Source organism: Podarcis gaigeae (genome assembly GCF_964106915.1).
Source record: "Podarcis gaigeae genome assembly, chromosome: 18".
Lineage (NCBI taxonomy): Eukaryota > Metazoa > Chordata > Lepidosauria > Squamata > Lacertidae > Podarcis > Podarcis gaigeae.
This window is the reverse complement of record NC_139696.1, coordinates 595,297-615,722: the sequence shown is the minus strand read 5'-3', so window position 1 is coordinate 615,722 and position 20,426 is coordinate 595,297. Positions and strand designations below refer to the sequence as shown.

The window sequence follows — 20,426 nt, the reverse complement described above, 5'->3', positions numbered from 1 at the left end:
CCCGAGCGTTTTACGAGCCCGTGCGGCTGCGGCACTGGGAGGGAAACCCATTGCCAGGAGGGCATCCCTTCTGAGCACATGGCAGCTGTGCCAATCGCCCGCCCAGAGTGGCATGCGTGGCAAACAAGGTTTGTGGTGGCAACACCAAGGCACGGGGCCGGATCCGGTGTGGGGCTGGGCCAGGCTAGGTGGGACCAGTGCTGGATTTACGTCTGAGCTCAACAGGCTATAGCTTAGGGCCCCACTCTCTTGGGCCCCCCCCCAAAAAAATTAAACCTGGATATGCATTTCCAAAATCTAAGATAAAAAGCAAATAGAATAAAACCTACATCCAGCAACCGTGTTTTGTGCTGCATAGGCTCCTCAGGTGTAAGTCATGCTGCCTGCTCCCTCAAATATCCCTGCTTTGCCCCTTTCTATATATAGGGTGCCGACATTCTGCTATTTATCATTATTAGTAATTTGCATAATATATTCACACCTCTTATTATTTCATGTTATAGCAAGTTTCCAGGGAAAGGTGGCTCCGCGATGGATGGACTAGGGTTCCCAAATTTTTTGGGGGGGGACGACGACGATGACAATACTGGGAATTGTAGTATCGTTCAGGGCGCTGGGAGCTGCACAGCCGTATAAGTGTCCCCATAGTGTTAAATTTGTCGCAACGGGAACCCACAGCCTTTAGCTTTCAAACAGAAAGACACTGGCAGACTAGAATGGGAAGGGCCGGAAGGGACCCCTGGGGGTCATCCAGACCAACCCCCTGCAATGCAGGGATTTCAAGAGGCCATTTAAAACTTGTGGCTCTCTGCCCTCCCTGTTTGCTTTCTCTCTTTCCGTCCGCGCATGGGAAGGGCTTCCTGCCAACTTTTCAATCTCTGTGCCCTTGTGGCGCCTGTCAAGGGAGGACAGCGCTGGAAGGAACGGACTCTGATCCCCGGAAGCTTGCGCCATTCGTCTCGCTGCCACATTTGCCAAAAGAGCAAAAGGACTGGACCTGGAGCCACAGAGGGCACTCCAGTGGTCATCCAGCCCAACCCCTTGCAAAGCTGTCAGCAAAACCAGTCCAGTTACTGTCTTTATTTTTCCGGATTTGAACTGCAAAATGGTGATTTTTCTCCAGTCAAAATGAGAGTATACCCCTTAACATTTTAAAAGGAAAAAAGCACTGGATAAATGAAATTAATTCAATAGATAGTTGTTATTATGCCAGGCAGATATTTGCACAAAAGGCGATAAATGGCTTCACAAAGTTTCACAATACGAGGGGAGTTCCCTTGTTTTCGTTTCTGGCCAGCAGTTGCAGCAAAGAACCACAGAATGGCAGAGTTGGAAGGGACCCCCAAAGGTCATCCATCCCAACCCGCCGCAAGGCAGGAATCTCGGCTCCAGCACCCCGCTCTTTACCCCCGTTATATCTATTCTTCCTCCTTCCAATCAACATCCAACCATTCATTCATTCATTCATCCTTCCTTCCTTCCTTCTCTCTCTTTAACGACCTCGCTGTTTCCCTCCGCTCGCGCCCTCTTTTGGCCCCTCCGGCTGCCCGTCCACCGCCGCGCAATGCTTCCTGGGGCTTGTAGTTCCCCGCCTCCTCAGGGCGGCGCGTGATTGGACGGCTTCAGGGGGCGGGGCGGGCGAACCCGGAAGCGTTGCCATGGCGGCGGGAGCGGAGGGCCTGCTGGGCGCGCTGGTGGCGCTGCTGGAGACGCATCGGGGCAGAGACCGCGCGGTGAGGGGGCGAGGGAAGGGGGGAGCCTGTCTGTCAAGAGGCGGGGCGGGGCTTAAGGGAGGCGGGCGCTGGAAAGGGGGCGGGGCCTGGAAAGCAGGCTGCCTGTCTGTCAAAAGCAGCAGGGATGGGCTGGACGGAGGTGGGAGGAGCCCGATGTGGGCGTGGCTTGGTGTGTAGTGGGCGTGGCCCAGGCTGGGCTGCCTGGTGAGAGCAGTGGGGCGGGGCTTAATTGGAGTGGGAGGAGTCTGATATGGGCGGGGCTTATTGGATAGTGGGCGTGGCCTGGAAAGCGGTCTGGGCTGCCTGTTAAGAGCAGTGGGGCTGAGCTAAACGGGGTGGGAGGAGCCTGATGTGGGCGTGACTTAGTGTGCAATGGGCGTGGCCTGGACAGCAGGCTGGGTTGCCTGTTAAGAGCAGTGGGGCGGGGCTTGATTGGAGTGGGAGGAGCCTGATACAGGCGGGGCTTGATAAAGGATGAGCCGGTTAAGAGAGGCAGGGCGGGGCTTAATAGAGGCAGGGCGTGGCCTAGTGGGTAGTGGGCGTGGCCTGGAAAGCAGACTAGATTTTCAGAATCACCTAATAAGAAAAGCGACGCTCCTTCCCTTAGAAATAAATCAAGCTCCCAGTCCTCATGGTTCAGATTTAACTTGTGTCCAGTCGGACCACCGATCCGGCCACCTCAGTGTTGCGTGCTCTGACTGGCAGCCGTTCCCCCCCTGCTTCTTAACGGAGCATAGAGAAAACCTGAAATTGTCGTAATGTCCAAAAGCGGGAAGAGGCATAAAATAAAAAACCCATTTCCTTGTCCGACTTTAAATTTTGACCTTGTGCCTTGCCTGCTAAAAATAAATGAATGCGACGGTTGTTAATAAATAAATGCCATTGTTCCTTTCTTATCTCGCAGCGGCCTTAAAAAAAGAAACGCAAGCGACACATTTTGTTCTATTTAAAACCGAAGCAAACTGGATGGAGGAAGGGGAAACCCAAATTTCTGGCGCTCCCATGCCTTCCTCCTCCAGATTTGCAAAAGATGTTGGCTAAACATAAGTGAACCTTCCAGGAAAGTGTGGGGCCACGAAGGGATCTCTGCAAGCTGACTGGATCAGTAGATTTATTCGGACCAGGGTTTCCCCGCAAATTTGGAATTGAGCGGCGGAAATGAGCAGCAAGAGATGAACCTATGCAAAGTTGGTGCCTTCCAGGGGTTGGGCTGGATGACCCCCGGGTCCCTTTCGGCCCCGTAGTTCAGGGATGCCAGCATTTGAAAGGTCTGGACAGGCTCATCCAGACGGAAAGGTTTGTTGGCAGGTGGCAGAAGCGCCTTGCCTGGCACCATCCATTGGCAGGGAGTTCCAACGGGCCACAGAGAAAAAGGTCGATTCCTTACAAAGTGCAGAACGGGGGTTCGGATCGAAGCCGGTTTTCCGGAAGGAAAACGCTAACATAATTGCGTCGGAGGTGATTTTGTGATAGATGGGAGCTTGAGACATGAGGCAGCAGGAAAAAGGGGTTTGGAGAAGTCAGTTTAGGGAACCAAGACGTTCTGTGAATACTTGATTTGAGTTTAAATCCGTGGCGTTTTGGAAATCTAATAAAAATGATTTTTATTCTATTTTTTAAAGAAGAAGCTGGGTTCGTCCGTCTGTCGTAGGGGGGGGACCTAAAAGTCACCCACTCCAAAAAAAAACCCACCCCAATGCAATGAGCGTCCATTAACGGACAGCTGATTCCCAGACAGGTTTTTTCCTTGGAGGTTTCGAAGCAGCCCTTGTCCTGGATGCTTTAGCCGAGATTCCTGCATTGCAGGGGGTCAGACTGGATGACCCCTGGGGAACCCCTTCCGACTCTAGGATCGTTTAAACACGTCTCTTATTCCCAGTTGTGATGCTTTTTGAGTAAGAAGCCCCTGGCGACAATGGAAGCAATGTATCCGTGTTCCAAAGCACAGAGGTAACCACAATCTCGTCTCCCTCCCTTCCTTTCTGCCAGGTCCGCACCCTCGGTTATGGCTGCCAGCTGACAGGGGGGGCCTTGGCCGCCAGGAGCCACCCCACGGAGTCCCCGCTCGGCCAGAGCCTCCTGGCAATATCAGCTCAGCTCAGCCACTGCCGGACTGTCCTCCGTCTCTTCGACGACCTCTCCATGCTCGCCTACAGCCGGCAGTACGGCCTGGGGCCGAAGGTGGGTGACCCTGGGGCAGTGGGGAGGTGTTGGAGGGCCTGAATTTGAGGAAGGATGCCCAGCCTGAAACCCAGGAGAGCTGCCAGCCAGTGCGGGCGACACTGAGCTAGCCATGGTTTTCCTCCCCGGCAGCGGGTTGGGATGGATGACCTCTGGGGGTCCCGACTCGGCACAAGCGCTGTGCTCAGAAGCACAGGCACCGGGAAATATCACTTCATTTTTGTAAGAAAGGAGCACAACTCAGGGGTAAAAAAAAAAAAAGATTCCCGCATTGCTGGGGGTTGGGCTGGATGACCCTCGGGGTTCCTCCCAGCTGTACGATTCTCCTGCTGGCCCTGCTGCTGCAGGGCTCTCAGCGTTAAAAGGGGGTCGGAGGAATGGTTGGGGAAGGCTGTTGACCTACGAGGGCAATGCTGTCCCTCCCGTCGGAGGCAGTATACTGGGGAGAGTCGCAGCTGTGGCACAGCTGGCCTGTTTATATATATATTCTTAGTAATTTTCAATTACAACCCGGTGGTAGCCTCGTTATGACAACGCCAAATTGCAGTGCAGCTGTCAATACCAATTTTACAAATGCAGTCAACATTTTGGAACGCTTTAGCTCCCGAAGGCCGGAACCCAGAAGCAACTGCTCTGGTTTCCGAACCATTTTCGGAAGCCGAACATGTCACACAGCTTCCGTTTTTGAGTTTCCCTATTGTATTGAAGCTTTCGGTTTTTTGTTGTCAAACGGTCTCCCGGAACAGGTTTGACAATTTAGGTGGGGCCTGCCTGCGTGCTAGAATGGTTTTCTATATACCTGCGTTCCAAAAATCTTAAATCGTTTCCATTACGTTCTATTCAAGATGATAATCCCATATTCTACAACAGCTGCAATAACCTCTATCCGTGTTAATAACTTCTATTCCAACATGAACAGCTGGCCTGTTAATAATAATAATAATAATGAGATTTTTATTATTTGTACCCCTGCCCACCGGACCGGGTTTCCCCAGCCGCACTGCTCCACCCATCGCCTATCAGAGGGATATTTTCGGACAGCAAAAACACCCCCGCCCTCTGCCCCTGGTTAATATCCTGCTCACGCCGGTTCCCCCTGCTTCCTAGAAGGAGCAAAGTGACTTTTGACTTCCCCCATGTGATTTCAGAGCAAACACTCCTCATTTTCCGGTTGCGCAAACACGGGAGGAGCACGGGATTGAAGTATGCGTCACACAAACAAGGTGTTTGCAGCTGCAGAAGGCGTGGGGTGCCCGGTGCCCTTTGGCCGCCCGTGGCGCGAGGGGGGTGGCTGGAGGGCGAACCTTCGCCCCCACCCAGGAAGAGCGGCAAGGGGTGGCCGGCACCCAAGGGCGAGGAATCCCATCTAGGCGATGCCACCAAAGGGAATTGCAGCAATTCCTGGAAGTGGCGAAGACTCACAGGGGCGGCTGGGCACTCTGCCCGCGCTCAGAGGCAACTGCTGGGAGTCACAAGAGGGGAGAGGATGAATCCTGACAAGACAGAAGCAGGGGGCAGGCAGGTGTGGGGGACTCCCTAGTCCTGAATGGGGCAACAGTGCCCCCGAAGGACCAGGTGCGCAGCCTGGGGGTCATTTCGGACTCACCGCTGTCCATGGAGGCGCAGGTCAGTTCTGTGTCCAGGGCAGCTCCATCTGGGATGCAGGATGAGACCCTCCCTGCCCGCAGACTGTCTGGCCGGAGTGGTGCATGCTCTGGTTATCTCCCGCTTGGACTCGAAGCTGCCAGCCTGTGACAGAGGCCCCGATCCTGGGAATAGCTTTGGCTGAACTGGGCAAGGGGAGCCAAGGGGTCTCGACCCCAAAGGGAGTTAGGGGCTTCCCCTGCGGGCGAAGACAGGGCTGGAGCGGACCAGGGCTGGAGGTCAAGAAGGCTGGTTTTGCCCAGGCCAGAGAGGGAAGTGGGGGGCCGGGGGGCTCATCCACCTGGGAAGGGACTCCATCGGGGAGAAGGGAAGCCTGGTGGAATACTTCGGGAAAAGAACAGGCTCAGGGGGGGGGGACCCCTACACAAATCCAGAGTGGAGTCCCTTGCAGCCAAGAAAAGAAAAATAGAGTTGGGACCCCCGCGGTCATCTAGCCCAACCCCCTATGATGCAGGGATCTCTGCTTTCCTTTGCCCCCCTCATCAGCGAGGGGGTCTTGTTGTCTGGGCAGCCCAGGACCCCCAGACCAGGCTTGGGCCTCGCAGAGGTCAATTCCAATTCCAGGGAGGTGACCACAATGGGGACTAGCACCTTGCCTCATAGTATCTCCAGGGAAGACATCCAAAGTCTGCTGCCGGCCCGTGCGGGCAGCGCTGACCCCGGTCTTCCTCGCGAGGGACCAAACCTTCTCCCCCTTTCCCAGGAGGAGGACCCCGCCGTCCGCTGGCTCTCGGTGGCCAGCAACGTGGCTGACCAGCTCTACTACCCCTGTGAACACCTGGCCTGGGCAGCGGACGCCAAGGTCATCCGGGGCGACTCGGGGAAGTGGTGGGTCCTCAGCACCTTGCTGTGGGCCACCTCCCTGCTGCTGGGAATCGCACGGTAAGGAACGCCAGGGGGGCAGGTGGGGAGGGAGAGAAGGGACCCCGGGCGCAACAGCTCCTTGCCTCCAGCTGGCTGTTGGAGCCTTGCAAGTTGTGGGTTCGAGGGGGTTGGGCTAGATGACCCTCGGGTCCCTTCTGCAAAAGGCTCATTATCGACCCTCCCAATTCCAGATCCCTGAGGATTTTGTGCCAGTTGAGAAGCCGGCGGCCGAAGCAAGCCAGGTAGGAGCTGTTTCTCACGGCAAATATTTCGGAACCGGCCCCCGATTCCTGCGACAGGCAAGAGGGCCCCCTCTTTCCGTCCTGGTTATGGGATAGGTAAAGGTAAAGGGACCCCTGACCGTTAGGTCCAGTCGTGGCCGGCTCTGGGGTTGCGGCGCTCATCTTGCTTTACTGGCCGAGGGAGCCGGCGTACAGCTTCCGGGTCATGTGTCCAGCAGGACTAAGCCGCTTCTGGTGAACCAGAGCAGCGCACAGAAACGCCGTTTACCTTCCCGCCGGAGCGGGACCTATTTATCTACTTGCACTTTGACGTACTGCTAGGTGGGCAGGAGCAGGGACCGAGCAACGGGAGCTCACCCCATCATTGCGAGGATTCGCACCGCCGACCTTCTGATCGGCAAGTCCTAGGCTTTGTGGTTTAACACACAGCGCCACCCACGTCCCGGTTATGGGATACCCCCCCAAAAAAACCACGCACTGTCTTCTGCACAGTCCAGGCTAACGTTAAGCCCCTTAAGTCCAGCTCTACGCTTCCATGCTTCGGAGGGGCTGGTCTGGATGCGCTTTGGGGGACCCTTCCCAGCTGATCCTCCTTCCCTCCGTCTCCCCGCAGCAAGGACTCCCTTCGGAGGGTGAGGGCAAGAGCCCAGGCCGAAGCCCTGACCGTCGCCGGCAACCTGGCGGACCTCTGCAACGCCGTCCACTGGCTGCCCCCGGGGGTTCTGTGGGCCGGGAGGTTCCCCCCGTGGCTTGTGGGGCTGCTGGGGACGACGTCGTCCCTCATCGGAGTCTACCAGACCTACGCAGGGGGAGCCGCGTGAGACCAGACAGCCCCCTCGAAATTCCTGCCAGTGCCGCGAAACGGGGAGCTTTCTGCCCTCGGATACCCAGAGCCTGCCCCCCCATGGCCATGGGGCCAGAAGAGCCCCTCGCAGGCATGGATCGGAAGCCCGTCCGATGCACACCATGTAAACCGGTCGCGGGCAAGCTAATAAAACGCAGAGAGGAAGTATCCTGCAAACCGGGGTCAGAGGGGAGCCTCCTTTATTGCTTGCGACCCCCGCAAACGCGTTCCCCCTTGACCCACGGATCGTGCATGGGTTGGGGGGCTGGCTTTGCAAGCCAGGCACGGGCTCAGACTCCGGACGCAGCAAAGAGGTCCTTCGGTCAGGATTCCGTCCCCCCAAAAGACCCCCCCTTAAGATCTCTTGTTCCTGCACTCTTAATCCCTAGATTCGGGACAGGATTAGGGGTTTGGGGGTCCCCCCCTTCAGCCAGTGGGGAGTTCCAGAGGGTCTGCAGCCTCTTCCCAGGGGGGGGGGAGATTCCTTGGCTGCGATTCCTTCCTGCTCAAGTCGTAGCAACCAGGCAAAAGGCAATATATATCTATATTTATTCATTTATTTATGCACGGGCCACCTCTCGCACTCAAGGGGGTCTCAAGGGGGCGTACACATAGTAAACAAATAAATATTCAAAACACAGAGCAATTTTCCCCCCGGGGGGGGCAGCGGCGACAGAGGGAAATGTTTGCCTTTTGGGGAACTTTCTCCCCCTGACCCCAGTTGGCGAGTCGCCTGCCCACGGCCGCATGTGCCTGCCCCCCCCCCCCGTGAAAGGCAGCGGGGGGGCCCTTTAAATTGCCACTGGTCCCGTCCCCGAAGGGAGCTCCGCCGAGGGAGAAATCTAATAGGCAAGCAGAGCATGGACAGGTCAGCGATTTGGTGCAGAAAGAGGGCTTCCCTTTCAAGAAACGCTGAGGAAATACGCAGTTATTACGAGAAACGGCCCCACCTCAATGGAAAGCGGTCGGGAGCCTCTTGCGACAGGGGGGCTCGCCCTTCCAACGCCCCCTGAGGACTGAGCGCAGAAGCCGCAACTTTTGAGAGAACGCAGGTATCTGGGGAGGAACAAAGAGCCCATCTCGCATCGCTGCAAGGCTGCAATCCAAAACTCCCCCCCCCCCAAAAAAAAATGTTAAGAAAAGCAACCTTTAGGAGGTGAGCGTTTGGGGGAAGCAGGGGAAGAGAGTGGCAGGGTCTGTTCCGAAGAGATCCCTCGGTGGCGGAGAGGTTTGAAGCTGGGGCAAATAAAAAAATCAGTTGGGGAGGGGGGATTCCTGCAAAGGAAGCGGATGAGCGTTTGACGGCGAGGGGACCGTTGGGTCGGACGCAGAACACGCCGGCCTGCGAGAAGCCAGATTTGGGGGGGAACACAAGAGTCGTTTGCCACAAAGCCGGACGCCCCTGCGTGGCTCCCGGCAGATTAAGGAAGGCACCCCTTTGCCCAAGACAAAGGGGCATCGCCACAAAGTTTCTCTGTGCCCGCCGAGCCCTGTCTTCGGAGGAAGTGGGGTCCACCCTTTGAGCTGGCACCTCTGTTGGCAAAGTCTGCTTTCTCCCGCCCCGCTGGCAAGGTGCTTAAAAAACGACGGCGGTGCCACGGCCCCGGAGAGCGAGGCGGGTGAAATGGGGGCATCCGTGTGCAGCCGAACGACTGTCCAGAGAAAGACGCCTTCTCCCCCCAAAAACTCAGCGTCCTCGCTGCTGTTTCCTGGCCTCTGTCCTGGCAAGCGAAAGGGGCCCGGTCCCTCGGAGGCTGTCAGAAGAAAATGACGTCCTCCTTGGCCAGATCGTCCGGGGTTGGCGGGAGGGCGTGGACGCTGTTGGGCTTGAAGAGGTTGGCGGCAGGGGGCAGGGGGTCCGGGTGGGCGCCCTCAGCTGGCAGCTCTGCGGGGAGAAGAGTGAGAGTGGGCCACGGGCACACGGCGGGCACGGCGGGGCCCCCTCTCTCGCCTGCTGCCCGACTTACCTGGCAGGAAGGCCACGTTCTGGCTGTGCTGAAAGACGGGGCTCATGGAGTTGCGGCTGCGGAAGGGAGGCTCGTCTTTGCCTGCCGACCGGGGAAGGAGCTGCCTCAGGTCGACCGACGCTGGAAGGAGAAATAATAATAATAATAATAATAATAATAATAATAATAATAATAATAATAATTTCTTATTTATACCCTGCCCATTGGGCTGAGTTTCCCCAGCCACTCTGGGCGGCTCCCAATCAAGTATTAAAAACAATACAGCGTTAAATGTTAAAAACTAAACAGAGCTGCCTTCAGATGTCTTTTGAAGATAGGATAGCTACTTATTTCCTTCACATCTGAAGGGAGGGTGTTCCACAGGGCGGGCGCCACTACCGAGAAGGCCCTCTGCCTGGTTCCCTGTAACCTCACTTCTCACAATGAGGGAACCGGCAGAAGGCCCTCAGAGCTGGATCTCAGTGTCCGGGCTGAACGATGAGGGTGGAGATGCTCCTTCAGGTATACAGGACAGAGGCCGTTTAGGGCTTTCAAGGTCAGCACCAACACTTTGAATTGTGCTCGGAAACGTCCTGGGAGCCAATGCAGATCTCTCAGATCCGGTGTTATATGGTCCCGGCGGCCGCTCCCAGTCACCAGTCTGGCTGCTGCATTCTGGATTTATTGCGGTTCCTGGGTCACCTTCAAAGGCAGCCCCACGTAGAGCGCATTGCAGTAGTCCAAGCGGGAGATAACTAGAGCATGCACCACTCTGGAGAGACAGTCTGTGGGAGGGTCTCAGCCTGAGTACCAGATGGAGCTGGGAGACAGCTGCCCTGGACACAGAATTAACCTGCGCCTCCATGGACAGCTGGGAGTCCAAAATGACTTACTGAAAGGAGACCCTCAGAGAAAATGACGGCGGGTCCTTGGAGCTTTCTTGGGTTCCTGCATTGCAGGGGGCTGGGGCAGGAGAGGACCCCCAGGGTCCCTGCCAACGGTGACCCCGTGAACAGAAGCCAGGGGAAACGCCTGCATTCTGGGACTGCAGAACGTCAGCAGGTTTTGTGGGGGCCAGTTAGGTGCTCTAACAAGGGTGTCTCCATGAGATCCATACAGCAAAAACCATACAGTGGGACCTTGGTTCGCAAATGCAGAAAACCCGGGAGGAAGTGTTCCAGTTTGCGAACTTTTTTTGGAAGCCGAATGTGCTCCGTTTTGAATGTTATGCTGAGGCCTGTCTGTTTTTGCTGTTTAATTTGTTTTTGCGGCTCTTTTCGTTTTGTTTTTGTGATTGTGTGATCTTAGTTCAGCTACTGATTGTGTGACTGCAGTACAGTGGTACCTCGGGTTAAGTACTTAATTCATTCTGGAGGGCCATTCTTAACCTGAAACTGTTCTTAACCTGAAGCACCACTTGAGCTAATGGGGCCTCCCGCTGCCGTGCCGCCGGAGCATGATTTCTGTTCTCATCCTGAAGCAAAGTTCTTAACACGAGGTACTATTTCTGGGTTAGCGGAGTCTGTAACCTGAAGCATCTGTAACCTGAAGCATCTGTAACCCGAGGTACCACTGTACATTGTTGCTTTCATTTTATGGATCAGTCGTCTCATTAGATAGTAAAATTGATGTTAAATTCTTGTTTTAGGGGTTGATTTTAAAAGTCTGGAACGGATTAATCCGTTTTGCATGACTTCCTATGGGAAAGCAGCGTGCCTTGGTTTTGGAACGCTTTGCTTTTGGAACGGATGAAGTTTGAGAACCAAGACACCACTGTATTATAACCCTCATTTTGCATCTTCATTCACCCTGTGTGCTTACCGTGATGCCTCTTCATCCTGAGGCGGCAACTTCCGCCCCCAGCGGCCCCCGTGCCCCCTCCTGCGGCCCCCACGCCACTCACCCGAGCTCTCCGTCCGGTGGGAGGCCTTGGCGGAGCCCTTGCCCGCCTTCTCCTTGCTGCCCTTGGTGAAGGCGGCCAGCTTGGTGGGGATCTGCTGCTGGACGGCTGCTGGCTTCTGGATCTGGTTGGTGGCGCTGAGGAGGTGCAGGGGCACCTCGGTCTTGAGGGGCAGCACTGGGCGGACCCCCTCCAGGGCAGGCGAGGCGGCGCTGTCTCGGCGGGCCAGCTCCCCCCGCTCCAGGTAGTCCGTTGCGGAGACGACGCTCCCTCGCCCGCCCGGCTTGCCCTCCAGGCCTTCTCCGTTGAAGCTGGCCGAGTGGCTCAAGGGGCCCTGCGGAAACAACAAAAAGGCTGGATCCTCCCATACGGCGGTACCTCGGCTTAAGTACTTCATTCGTTCCGGAGGTCCGTTCTTAACCTGAAACTGTTCTTAACCTGAAGCACCACTTTAGCTAATGGGGCCTCCGGCTACTGCCAGAGCACGATTTCTGCTCTCATCCTGAAGCAGAGGTACTATTTCTGGGTTAGCGGAGTCTGTAACCTGAAGCGTCTGTAACCCAAGGTAAGGGTAAAGGTAAAGGGACCCCTGACCATTAGGTCCAGTCGTGGCCGACTCTGGAGTTGCGGCGCTCGTCTCGCTTTACTGGCCGAGGGAGCCGGCGTACAGCTTCTGGGTCATGTGGCCAGCAGGACTAAGCCGCTTCTGGCGAACCAGAGCAGCACATGGAAACGCCGTTTACCTTCCCGCCGGAGTGGTACCTATTTATCTACTTGCACTTGGACATGCTTTCGAACTTGTAGGTTGGCAGGAGCAGGGATCGAGCAACAGGAGCTCACCCCGTCATTGTGGGGATTCGAACCGCCAACCTTCTGATCAGCAAGCCCTGGGCTCTGTGGTTTAACCCACAGCACCACCCGCGTCCCTTAAGGTCCAAGGTATTATTATTCCCGCCCGCCCAATTCTTCTGCATGCAACCGGTCTGCCCCACTTTGTGCCCCTGCCACTGTCGGCAGCAGTCGGGTGGCGAGGCATCTCACCCACCCTCTCGCCCGCCCAGGAGCTCACCTGCCCTGCCTCGGGAGGCGAGAAGGCGCTGGCGCTCTGCTTCTTGAGCCTCCGCTGCTGCTCCAGCCGCTCCCTCTCCCTCTCGACGGCCCGCTGGGCCTCGCGCAGGCGCTCCAGGTCGTGCTGGTAGGCCTCTCGCTGGCGCTCCAGCTCCTGGCGCTCCTGGCCCAGCCGCTCCTTCAGCTGGCGGGCCTCCTCCTCCCGCAGGCGCAGCCGGGCCTCCGCCGCCTCCGCCTCCCTGCGCTGGCGCTCCCGCTCTCGCTCCCAGCGCCGCTGCTCCGCCTTCAGCTGGCCCTGCAGCTTCTGGACGTGGGCCAGCTCCTCCCGCTGCTTCTCAAAGTTGCGCTGGCGCTCCTGCTCCAGCAGAAGGCTGCCCCGCGTCGACTGCAGGCGGAACTGGCGCTCCCGGTCCAGCAGGGCGCTCCGCTGGACCTCCAGGTAGCTGTCTTGCTGGGCCAGGACCGCCTGCCGGGGGGAGAAAGGGGGGAGTGAGAAGGAAGGAAGGAAGGAAGGAAGGGGAACTCGCCAAAGCAAAACACAAGAGACAGAGAGGAAAGCCGGGGGCCTCAATATCAGGGACGTTTGAAAACCGAGGTCCCACTGTGACAAAAATCACTGGGTCAAAGCTGACCAAGGTAGCGTTATTATCGATTTACGACGGGGCGGAAGGTTCGCAGGCTATGAAGGACTGGCTCACAAATTCATTGACAGTGGCACGAAATATGGTAGCTAGGAAGCGGAAGGGGCATGCAGAATAGAAAATGGAAGAATGGTATACAGAGGTGTGGGGTATGGCTATTAATGATAAATTAACGTGTGCCGTTAAGGTGAGACGGGGAGTATGCAGGAGAAATGATTTCAAGGAGATAAGGATGGTGTTTGTAGAATCTGTGCTGTTAAAATGGAAAGGGGTCAAACCATCGCAAGAGGTGTTGAACGGAGTAGAACAGAGGGTCCCTCGGGACTCCGCGAAGACAGAGAGAGGGGTCTGATGCACAGAAAACAGTCCCTGTGACCCCGTCTGCTGCCCTAAATCTGGGGGGCGCAGAGGGAGAAATGGGGGTCCCCTTACCTGGAGGCTGAGAAGCAACTGGGAGAGGGTCTGTATCCTTTGGACGAGCTGAAGGAAGAAACAAAAAGGCTGTCAAGAAGTGCTGGGCAAGCCCTGAATTTTAACATCGCAATAGATCACCAGCTAAAGATTGCAATATACAGTGGAACGGCTTGGCTCCCAAACGGCGCAAACCCAGAAGTGGGTGTTCCAGTTTGTGAACGTTTTTTGGAAGCCGAATGTCCAACGTGGCCGTCAGCTATCGTTTCCGGGCGCCTGCAGCAATCAGAAACTGTGCCTTGGTTTCCGAACCGTTTCAGGAGTCGAATGGACTCCCGGAACGGATTAAGTTTGAGAAGCAAGGCACCACCGTACCGATAGATCACGATGTCTGAATCAAGGATGGACCTATGGGGAGGAACGGTTTTCCCTGTACTGAGATTTTTGCCGGCGACTGCTCTCGCAATTGGCTGCGCCCTGCAAGGCTGAGCCAGCAGAGTTAACAGGGGCTGCAGGAATCGAGAGAAAACATGGCTGGCTTCCCGGTTTTTCCCCCATTGTGATTTTTGCACAGCACACAAACACCACAATATATTGCCAGGTCAAAAATTACGAAACCGGTATCACAATATGGGCTTCCAATGGGTTTGGGGAGATCTGTCTTTCAAGGGAAAAATCTCCTTGTTGGTTCAGGCCCACCAGAGCTTCCCTCTCCTGTTTGAACACCTGCCTGCCCTTCGCCCAGACCCCAAACCGCTCTGCACATGCCCTTGCGCTAGGAAGCGGCTAGGAATCCCCAAGGGCAGGAGAGCAGCGCCCAGGATCCTGCCCGCATGCTTACCTCTGACTCTGTTTCCAGGGAGCCGCCGGGACGTTCCTGCCTTACACTGTCACCCTGCAGAAATAATAATAATAATAATAATAATAATAATAATAATAATAATAATAATAATAATAAATTTTATTTATATCCCGCCCTCCCCAGCTGAAGCTGGGCTCAGGGCAGCTAACAACAATAAAATAATACAACATTCTAAAATCATTTCATTATAAAATTAATTCAAATCAAATTGATGGCAACCATTGGGCTAGAGTTCTGTGAACATTGCCAAAGGAGGGAGTCAGGCTGTGCCCTGGCCAAAGGCCTGGTGGAACAGCTCGGTCTTGCAGGCCCTGCGGAAAGATGTCAGGTCCCGTAGGGCCCTGGTGTCTTGGGACAGAGCGTTCCACCAGATCGGGGCCACAGCCGAAAAAGCCCTGGCTCTAGTTGAAGCCAGCCTAACCTCTCTGTGGCCTGGGACCTCCGAGATGTTTTTGTTTGAAGACCGTAAATTTCTCTGTGGGACATACCAGGAGAGGTGGTCCCGTAGGTAAGAGGGTCCTAGGCAGTATAGGGCTTGAAAGGTTAAAGCCAGCACCTTGAACCTGATCCTATACTCCACTGGGAGCCAGCGCAGCTGGTATAGCACCGGGTGAATGTGATCTCGCAGCGAAGACCCCGTAAGGAGTCTCGCTGCAGCATTCTGCACCCGCTGGAGTTTCTGGGTCAGTCTCAAGGGCAGCCCCATGTAGAGCGAGTTACAATAATCCAGTCTGGAGGTGACCGTCGCATGGATCACAGTGGCTAGGTCGGGGCGAGAGAGATAAGGAGCCAACTGCTTAGCTTGGCAGAGATGAAAAAGAAAGGCAGGAGAGGGGGCATTTAATTTTTTTTTAAAAAAACCCAGCTTGTTTTAGACTTCGTTCCCAAATACGGACCTCTTCCGGCCTCTGGTCCTCCCTACTTGTGTCTTGCCAAGGGTGCCTGCCCCCCCACCCCCTTACCAATCGCAGCCCTTCCTCTCCTCCGGCCGAGGGGGGGTCCTCCGGGTTGGCAGGGGGGGCTCGGCGGTCCCGCAGGCGCTGCTCCCCGCCGTAGACCTTCCTCTTGAAACTGCCCACTGGGGAAGAGAAGGCAGGGAGTGGGGTGAGAGGGGGCGCCCCGCTTCGAACAGCAAGGCAAGGGTGCTATCAAAGGAGCAGCACTGTTCAGAAACAGGTGGTTACTCTTCGTTGGCAAAAACACAATCTGTCCAGGAGTGCCAGGCCTGATGAGCACAGCAACTCATCTCTGGCAGCTCTCGAAATCAGTGGCCAAGTCTGGAAATCCTTGCCTGCCCCCAGCTGCCTTCCCTCTCTCCAGGGCTTTTCCCAAGCAATCGGAGACTATGTCTGTGGGCAGCCAACCTCTCTCCTGTCCTTTTCATGCCACTCTTGGTTCTGGGAGACCAGCAGAGAGGGAGCTTGCCGCAGGAGGGGCAGACCCCTGTGACTTCATCTCTGCCTCTTGGCCCCCCTCCTCTCTCCTGCTTCTGCTTCTGCCTCTGATTCTGGACTGCTCTGCCATAGAATCTCCCCGCTCATGAAGCCCTGTTGCCTCTTCTGCTTCCAACACCTCCTCCTTCCAGGCTTCTCCCTCCCACCCCCACTTCCTGGGCTCTGGGCCTCCTTCCCCTGGGAGTTCCCTAGCTGGTTCCTCCCACCATCCCTCTGCCTCCAACCAGTCCATGACAATTAAGCCTTTCTCTCCCCCCCATTTTGAGGGGGCCACTTACTTTTGGCCAGGCCGGCCGTGGCGCTGTCGTACCCCCCAAAGGTCTCTGCGCGCCTCAGCAGGCTCGATCCGCTGGTGGTGTCCTCGGAGCGGGCGGGGGCTGCAGACCCCCCTAGCTGGGTGAAGATCAGACTCTGCAGGCCTTCCACTGCAAACGCAAAAACTGGTTTCGGCGGGGAGGCGGAGGAGGGGAGGCCAGCGCCCAGCCGAGCCTCTCCCCGCCGGGCGCTCCCCAGGTGCTTGGGAGTCGCAGTCCCGAGCACCCGGGGCGTCTCGCGAGCGCGGTACCCACCTTCTGCCACTGCCTTCTTGAGGATTGCCTCCCCCTGAAGGCTCTCTGGGGAGTCCGCCCTGCCGATGAGCCGGGTCCGGGAGCCGGGCGCCGGGTCCTCGAAGCCGTTCATCTCCGCCATCTCTAGGTAGATCTGTTGCTTGTCGCTCAGGCTCTGCAAGATCTGCTCGTCCTTTTGGCTCAGGCGGTCTGGAGGCGGGAGGCAGAGTTCAGGGCAGCGCAGCACCCAGAACCCAAGAACAACAGGAAAACAGAGAGCGTAGGGCCACCTCCCCTTCCTGGGGAGACAGATTGGCAAATTCTCCCTTCTGGGCGACCTTCCTTGCAGCCCCTGAAGAGCTCGGACGTAGGAATCAGGCCAGGCCTCCCCCCGGCCGAAGGGTCATCTAGTCTAAGCCTTCCTACCTTGGAATTCCTTCAGCTTCACTGCCCTCGCCTCGGCCTGCCTCCGCTCCTCTTCAGGGTCAGCAAGAAGCTCCTCCTCCTCGTCGGGACAGCTGAGCGGACAAGACAGAAGCGCCCCCAATAAACTCTTTAGGGCGGCTTTGTTTCTTAAGACCTGCATTGGCTCAATTGGCGCAATTCAAAGGGTTGGTGCTGGCCTTGAAAGCCCTAAATGGCCTCAAAGGCGCAGTAGACCTGGAGGAGCGTCTCCACCCCGGACACCGGGGTCCATCTCCCAAAGGTCTTCTGGCAGTACCCTCATTGCAAAAAGTGAGGCTATAGGGAACCAGGCAGAGGGCCTTCTTGGTGGTGGCGCCCACCCTGTGGAATGCCCTCCCATCAGATGTCAAGGAGATAAACAACTACCTGACCTTTAAGAAGGCATCTGAAAGCAGCCCTGTCTAGGGAAACCCAGTATAAATAATATAATTACATTATAGAGAACCAGGCAGAGGGCCTTCTCGGTGGTGGCGCCCTCCCACCAGATCTCAAGGAAATAAACAACTATCTGGCTTTTAGAAGACATCTGAGGGCAGCCCTGTTCAGGGAAGTTTTCTGATGTTTTATTCTGTTTTTAGTCCTCTGTTGGGAGTCGCGCAGAGTGGCTGGGTACAAATAATAAGTTATTAATATTCCATTCCCAGCAGGAGTCAGGGCCAGGGAGCTCCCCCCCCCCCCCCGCTCACCTCTCCACCGCCCGGCGGATCTGTGCCATCCAGAAATTCCTCTCCTCCTTGGAGGCGGTGTGAATCTCGTACATCTCTGGCCCCTTGAGGGAGGCGCTGATCAGAAACATGGCCTTCTCTTCATTGGCCACTTCCCGGACGATCAGCTTCTGCAGAGAGATCACCGGCGGCTTTGCATCCTACGAAGCAATAACAACAATAATTTTATTATTTATATCCTGCCCATCTGGCAAGAGCTGCGATCACCGTCGTGACACCGCAGGACAGCAAAGGCCTCTGGGGAAAACCCCGTAGGAATCTTTTGCAGGCAACCTCTGCAAGCCTCAAAACGCCCTTTTACACACCTGCTGAAAATCGCTCTTTCCAAATTTTCAGTGCCTAATGTTTTACAATTTTGTGTGTGTTGTAAGCTGCCCAGAGTGGCTGGGGAAACCCAGCCAGATGGGTCGTGTAGCAATAATAAAATTATTATTATTATTATTACTACTACGACTACTATACTATTATTATTATTATTATTATTATTATTATTATTATTATTATTATTATTATTATTATTATTATTATTTCTGAAGCGTCCTTAGAAGAGGGAGCCCAGAGAGACTCCTGTGCCTTGTGTGGCACTTAGATTATTTCATGTCACTCGTCTAAGGAATACATCAGACAGAAGAATACAAGAGAAAATGAAGAAATTAGAAATCAACGTACTACGGCACTGACATACTGGGCTTGATGTTCAACCCGATGAGCTACACTTTAATATATTATGTCACCTTGTTGATTTTGACACTATGAGAAGCGCATCTAATTCTTGAGAAGTAGTTTCTGGTAAATAACTTTGGGATTGCTATCATACAGCCTATTACGTTCACGTGCTTTAGCAATTAGGATTTGCGTGATATAATAATGAATTTTATTTATACCCTGCCCTCCCCAGCCAAGGCTCAGGGCGGCTACCACCAAATATAAAAACAATTGATTGAAATACAGCTTAAAAAACAAGATTAAAATAAAACCTTAAAACATTAAAATGCAGCCTCATTTCAGTGGAAACTCAATCAAAAACCTCTTTGGGGATAAAACCGTCAAGTCTTCACCAAGGCTAACTATCCAGACTGTTCCTACACGGGCCAGAAAAAAGCGAGGGGAATCTCCAAATAGGAGTTCCAACACAGAAGGAGAAAGGAAAAAAGAAAGAGGGGGAGGGAAACAAAATGGCTCCAAGCCAAAGGCCAGGCAGAACAACTCTGTCTTACAGGCCCTGCGGAAAGACATCAGATCCTGCAGGGCCCTGTCATGAGGCAGAGCGTTCCACCAGGCTGGAGCCAGTGTTGAGAAGGCCCTGGCTCTGGTTGAGGCTAATCTGACTTCCTTAGGGACCTCTAGGGTGTTGCTATTTATGGACCTTGAGGCTCTCCGTGGGGCATACCAGGAGAGGCGGTCCCGTAGGGACGAGGGTCCTAGGCCGTGAAGGGCTTTCAAGGTCAAAAGCAGCACCTTAAATCTGACCCTGTACTCCACCGGGAGCCAGTGCAGCTGGAAAAGCACTGGGTGAATATGCTCCCATGGCAGAGACCCCGTGAGGAGCCTCGCTGCAGCATTCTGTACCCGCTGGAGTTTCTGGGACAGCTTCAAGGGCAGCCCCGCATAGAGCGAATTACAGTAGTCAAGCCTGGAGATGACCGTCGCATGGATCCCTGTGGCGTTCTGGTGGGTTTGATTTTGTATGGCATCTGGCTATTGTTGTGATGAGCCAGCGATCAGCGACCCCGGGGATCCACGTTTGCTGTGCCATGTGTGCCACCCACCCAGCCTTGCCAGGAAACGGCAGATAATAATAATAAATTTTATTTATACCCCGCCATCCCCAGACTCAGGGCGGCTAACACCAATAAAGTCATAGATACTGCGCATAGTGGCGCTGCTCATCTGCGGGGCTTCCAACTGCCTCCTCCCTCCCTCCCAACATCGTAAGATAATCAGGTTATCGCGAGGTTTAGCTGGTGATATATATGGGGATATACATGGTTTTCCCAGTAGTGATGTATGGAAGTGAGAGTTGGGCCATCAAGAAGGCTGATCGCAGGAGAATGGATGCTTTTGAATTCTGGTGCTGGGGGAGACTCTGGAGAGTCCCATGGACTGCAAGAAGATCCAACCTCTCCATTCTGAAAGAAATCAGCCCTGAGTGCTCACTGGAAGGACAGATCCTGAAGCTGAGGCTCCAGGACTTTGGCCACCTCAGGAGAAGAGAAGACTCCCTGGAAAAGACCCTGATGTTGGGAAAGATGGAGGGCACAAGGAAAAGGGGACGACAGAGGACGAGATGGTGGGACAGGGTTCTCGAAGCTACCAGCATGAGTTTGACCAAACTGCGGGAGGCAGACCAGTGCTCTGGTCCAGGGGTCACAAAGAGGTGGACACCACTAAACGACTCAACAACAACAATATATGGGGAAGCAGGTATCGCCCGGCCCCGATGCCCGGCGGTGGCCACATACCACAGAGGCGAATGTGTACTTCTGGTCTTTCTCCTGCAGCAGCAACAGCACGTCGGTCAGCAGCACGGCCAGGATCTCTGCCAAAAAAGTCGACAGAAACGGGAGTGAGACCAAGACGCTTTAGCAGAGATGGGGGGAAATCTGTGGGTGGTTTGAAAAATCGTCACTCCCGTACAAGTTTATTCAGCAGGGTCGACTTAAAACCAAACCGTCAAAATGTGCATTACGGGGAAACTAATTAATAATGGGGACGCGGGTGGCACTGTGGGTTAAACCACAGAGCCTAGGACTTGCTGATCAGAAGGTTGGCGGTTCGAATACCTTCAACTGGGTGAGCTCCCGTTGCTCGGTCCCTGCTCCTGCCAACCTAGCAGTTCGAAAGCATGTCAAAGTGCAAGTAGATAAGTAGGTACCA

The 20,426-nt window shown here is 55.1% G+C and overlaps 2 protein-coding genes across 3 annotated transcripts in view; one reads left to right on the top strand and one right to left on the bottom strand.

The window, feature by feature from the left end:
- The first annotated feature begins 1,616 nt into the window (after positions 1 to 1,616).
- Positions 1,617 to 7,711, top strand: PEX11G (peroxisomal biogenesis factor 11 gamma). Its single transcript, XM_083720765.1, has 5 exons — positions 1,617 to 1,733; positions 3,723 to 3,914; positions 6,283 to 6,461; positions 6,635 to 6,685; positions 7,299 to 7,711. Exons 1-5 carry the CDS (start codon positions 1,659 to 1,661, stop codon positions 7,504 to 7,506), a joined length of 705 nt encoding a protein of 234 aa, XP_083576891.1. The 5' UTR covers positions 1,617 to 1,658; the 3' UTR covers positions 7,507 to 7,711.
- Positions 7,712 to 8,061: 350 nt separating this feature from the next.
- The window catches only part of ARHGEF18 (Rho/Rac guanine nucleotide exchange factor 18), a 52,464-nt gene continuing 40,099 nt past the window's right edge, over positions 8,062 to 20,426 (bottom strand). For both annotated transcript variants that reach the window (XM_083720180.1, XM_083720179.1), the window contains exons 20-31: positions 20,012 to 20,088; positions 17,511 to 17,689; positions 16,786 to 16,877; positions 16,381 to 16,569; positions 16,090 to 16,236; positions 15,320 to 15,435; positions 14,337 to 14,390; positions 13,517 to 13,564; positions 12,445 to 12,909; positions 11,379 to 11,709; positions 9,497 to 9,616; positions 8,062 to 9,414 (exon numbers count right to left, since the gene is read on the bottom strand). In XM_083720180.1, coding sequence (XP_083576306.1) covers positions 9,287 to 9,414; positions 9,497 to 9,616; positions 11,379 to 11,709; positions 12,445 to 12,909; positions 13,517 to 13,564; positions 14,337 to 14,390; positions 15,320 to 15,435; positions 16,090 to 16,236; positions 16,381 to 16,569; positions 16,786 to 16,877; positions 17,511 to 17,689; positions 20,012 to 20,088 — 1,946 coding nt within the window. In that variant the 3' untranslated portion in view covers positions 8,062 to 9,286. The remainder of the gene's footprint in view (positions 9,415 to 9,496; positions 9,617 to 11,378; positions 11,710 to 12,444; positions 12,910 to 13,516; positions 13,565 to 14,336; positions 14,391 to 15,319; positions 15,436 to 16,089; positions 16,237 to 16,380; positions 16,570 to 16,785; positions 16,878 to 17,510; positions 17,690 to 20,011; positions 20,089 to 20,426) is intronic.

What these genes read in the sequence shown, in the direction of transcription:
- PEX11G (XM_083720765.1), top strand. Translation starts at nt 1,659, where the DNA reads ATGGCGGCGGGAGCGGAGGGCCTGCTGGGCGCGCTGGTGGCGCTGCTG. An exon ending in AGTACGGCCTGGGGCCGAAG is followed by an intron (nt 3,915 to 6,282) that starts GTGGGTGACCCT and finishes CCCCTTTCCCAG; the next exon opens with GAGGAGGACCCCGCCGTCCG. An exon ending in CTGCTGCTGGGAATCGCACG is followed by an intron (nt 6,462 to 6,634) that starts GTAAGGAACGCC and finishes TCCCAATTCCAG; the next exon opens with ATCCCTGAGGATTTTGTGCC.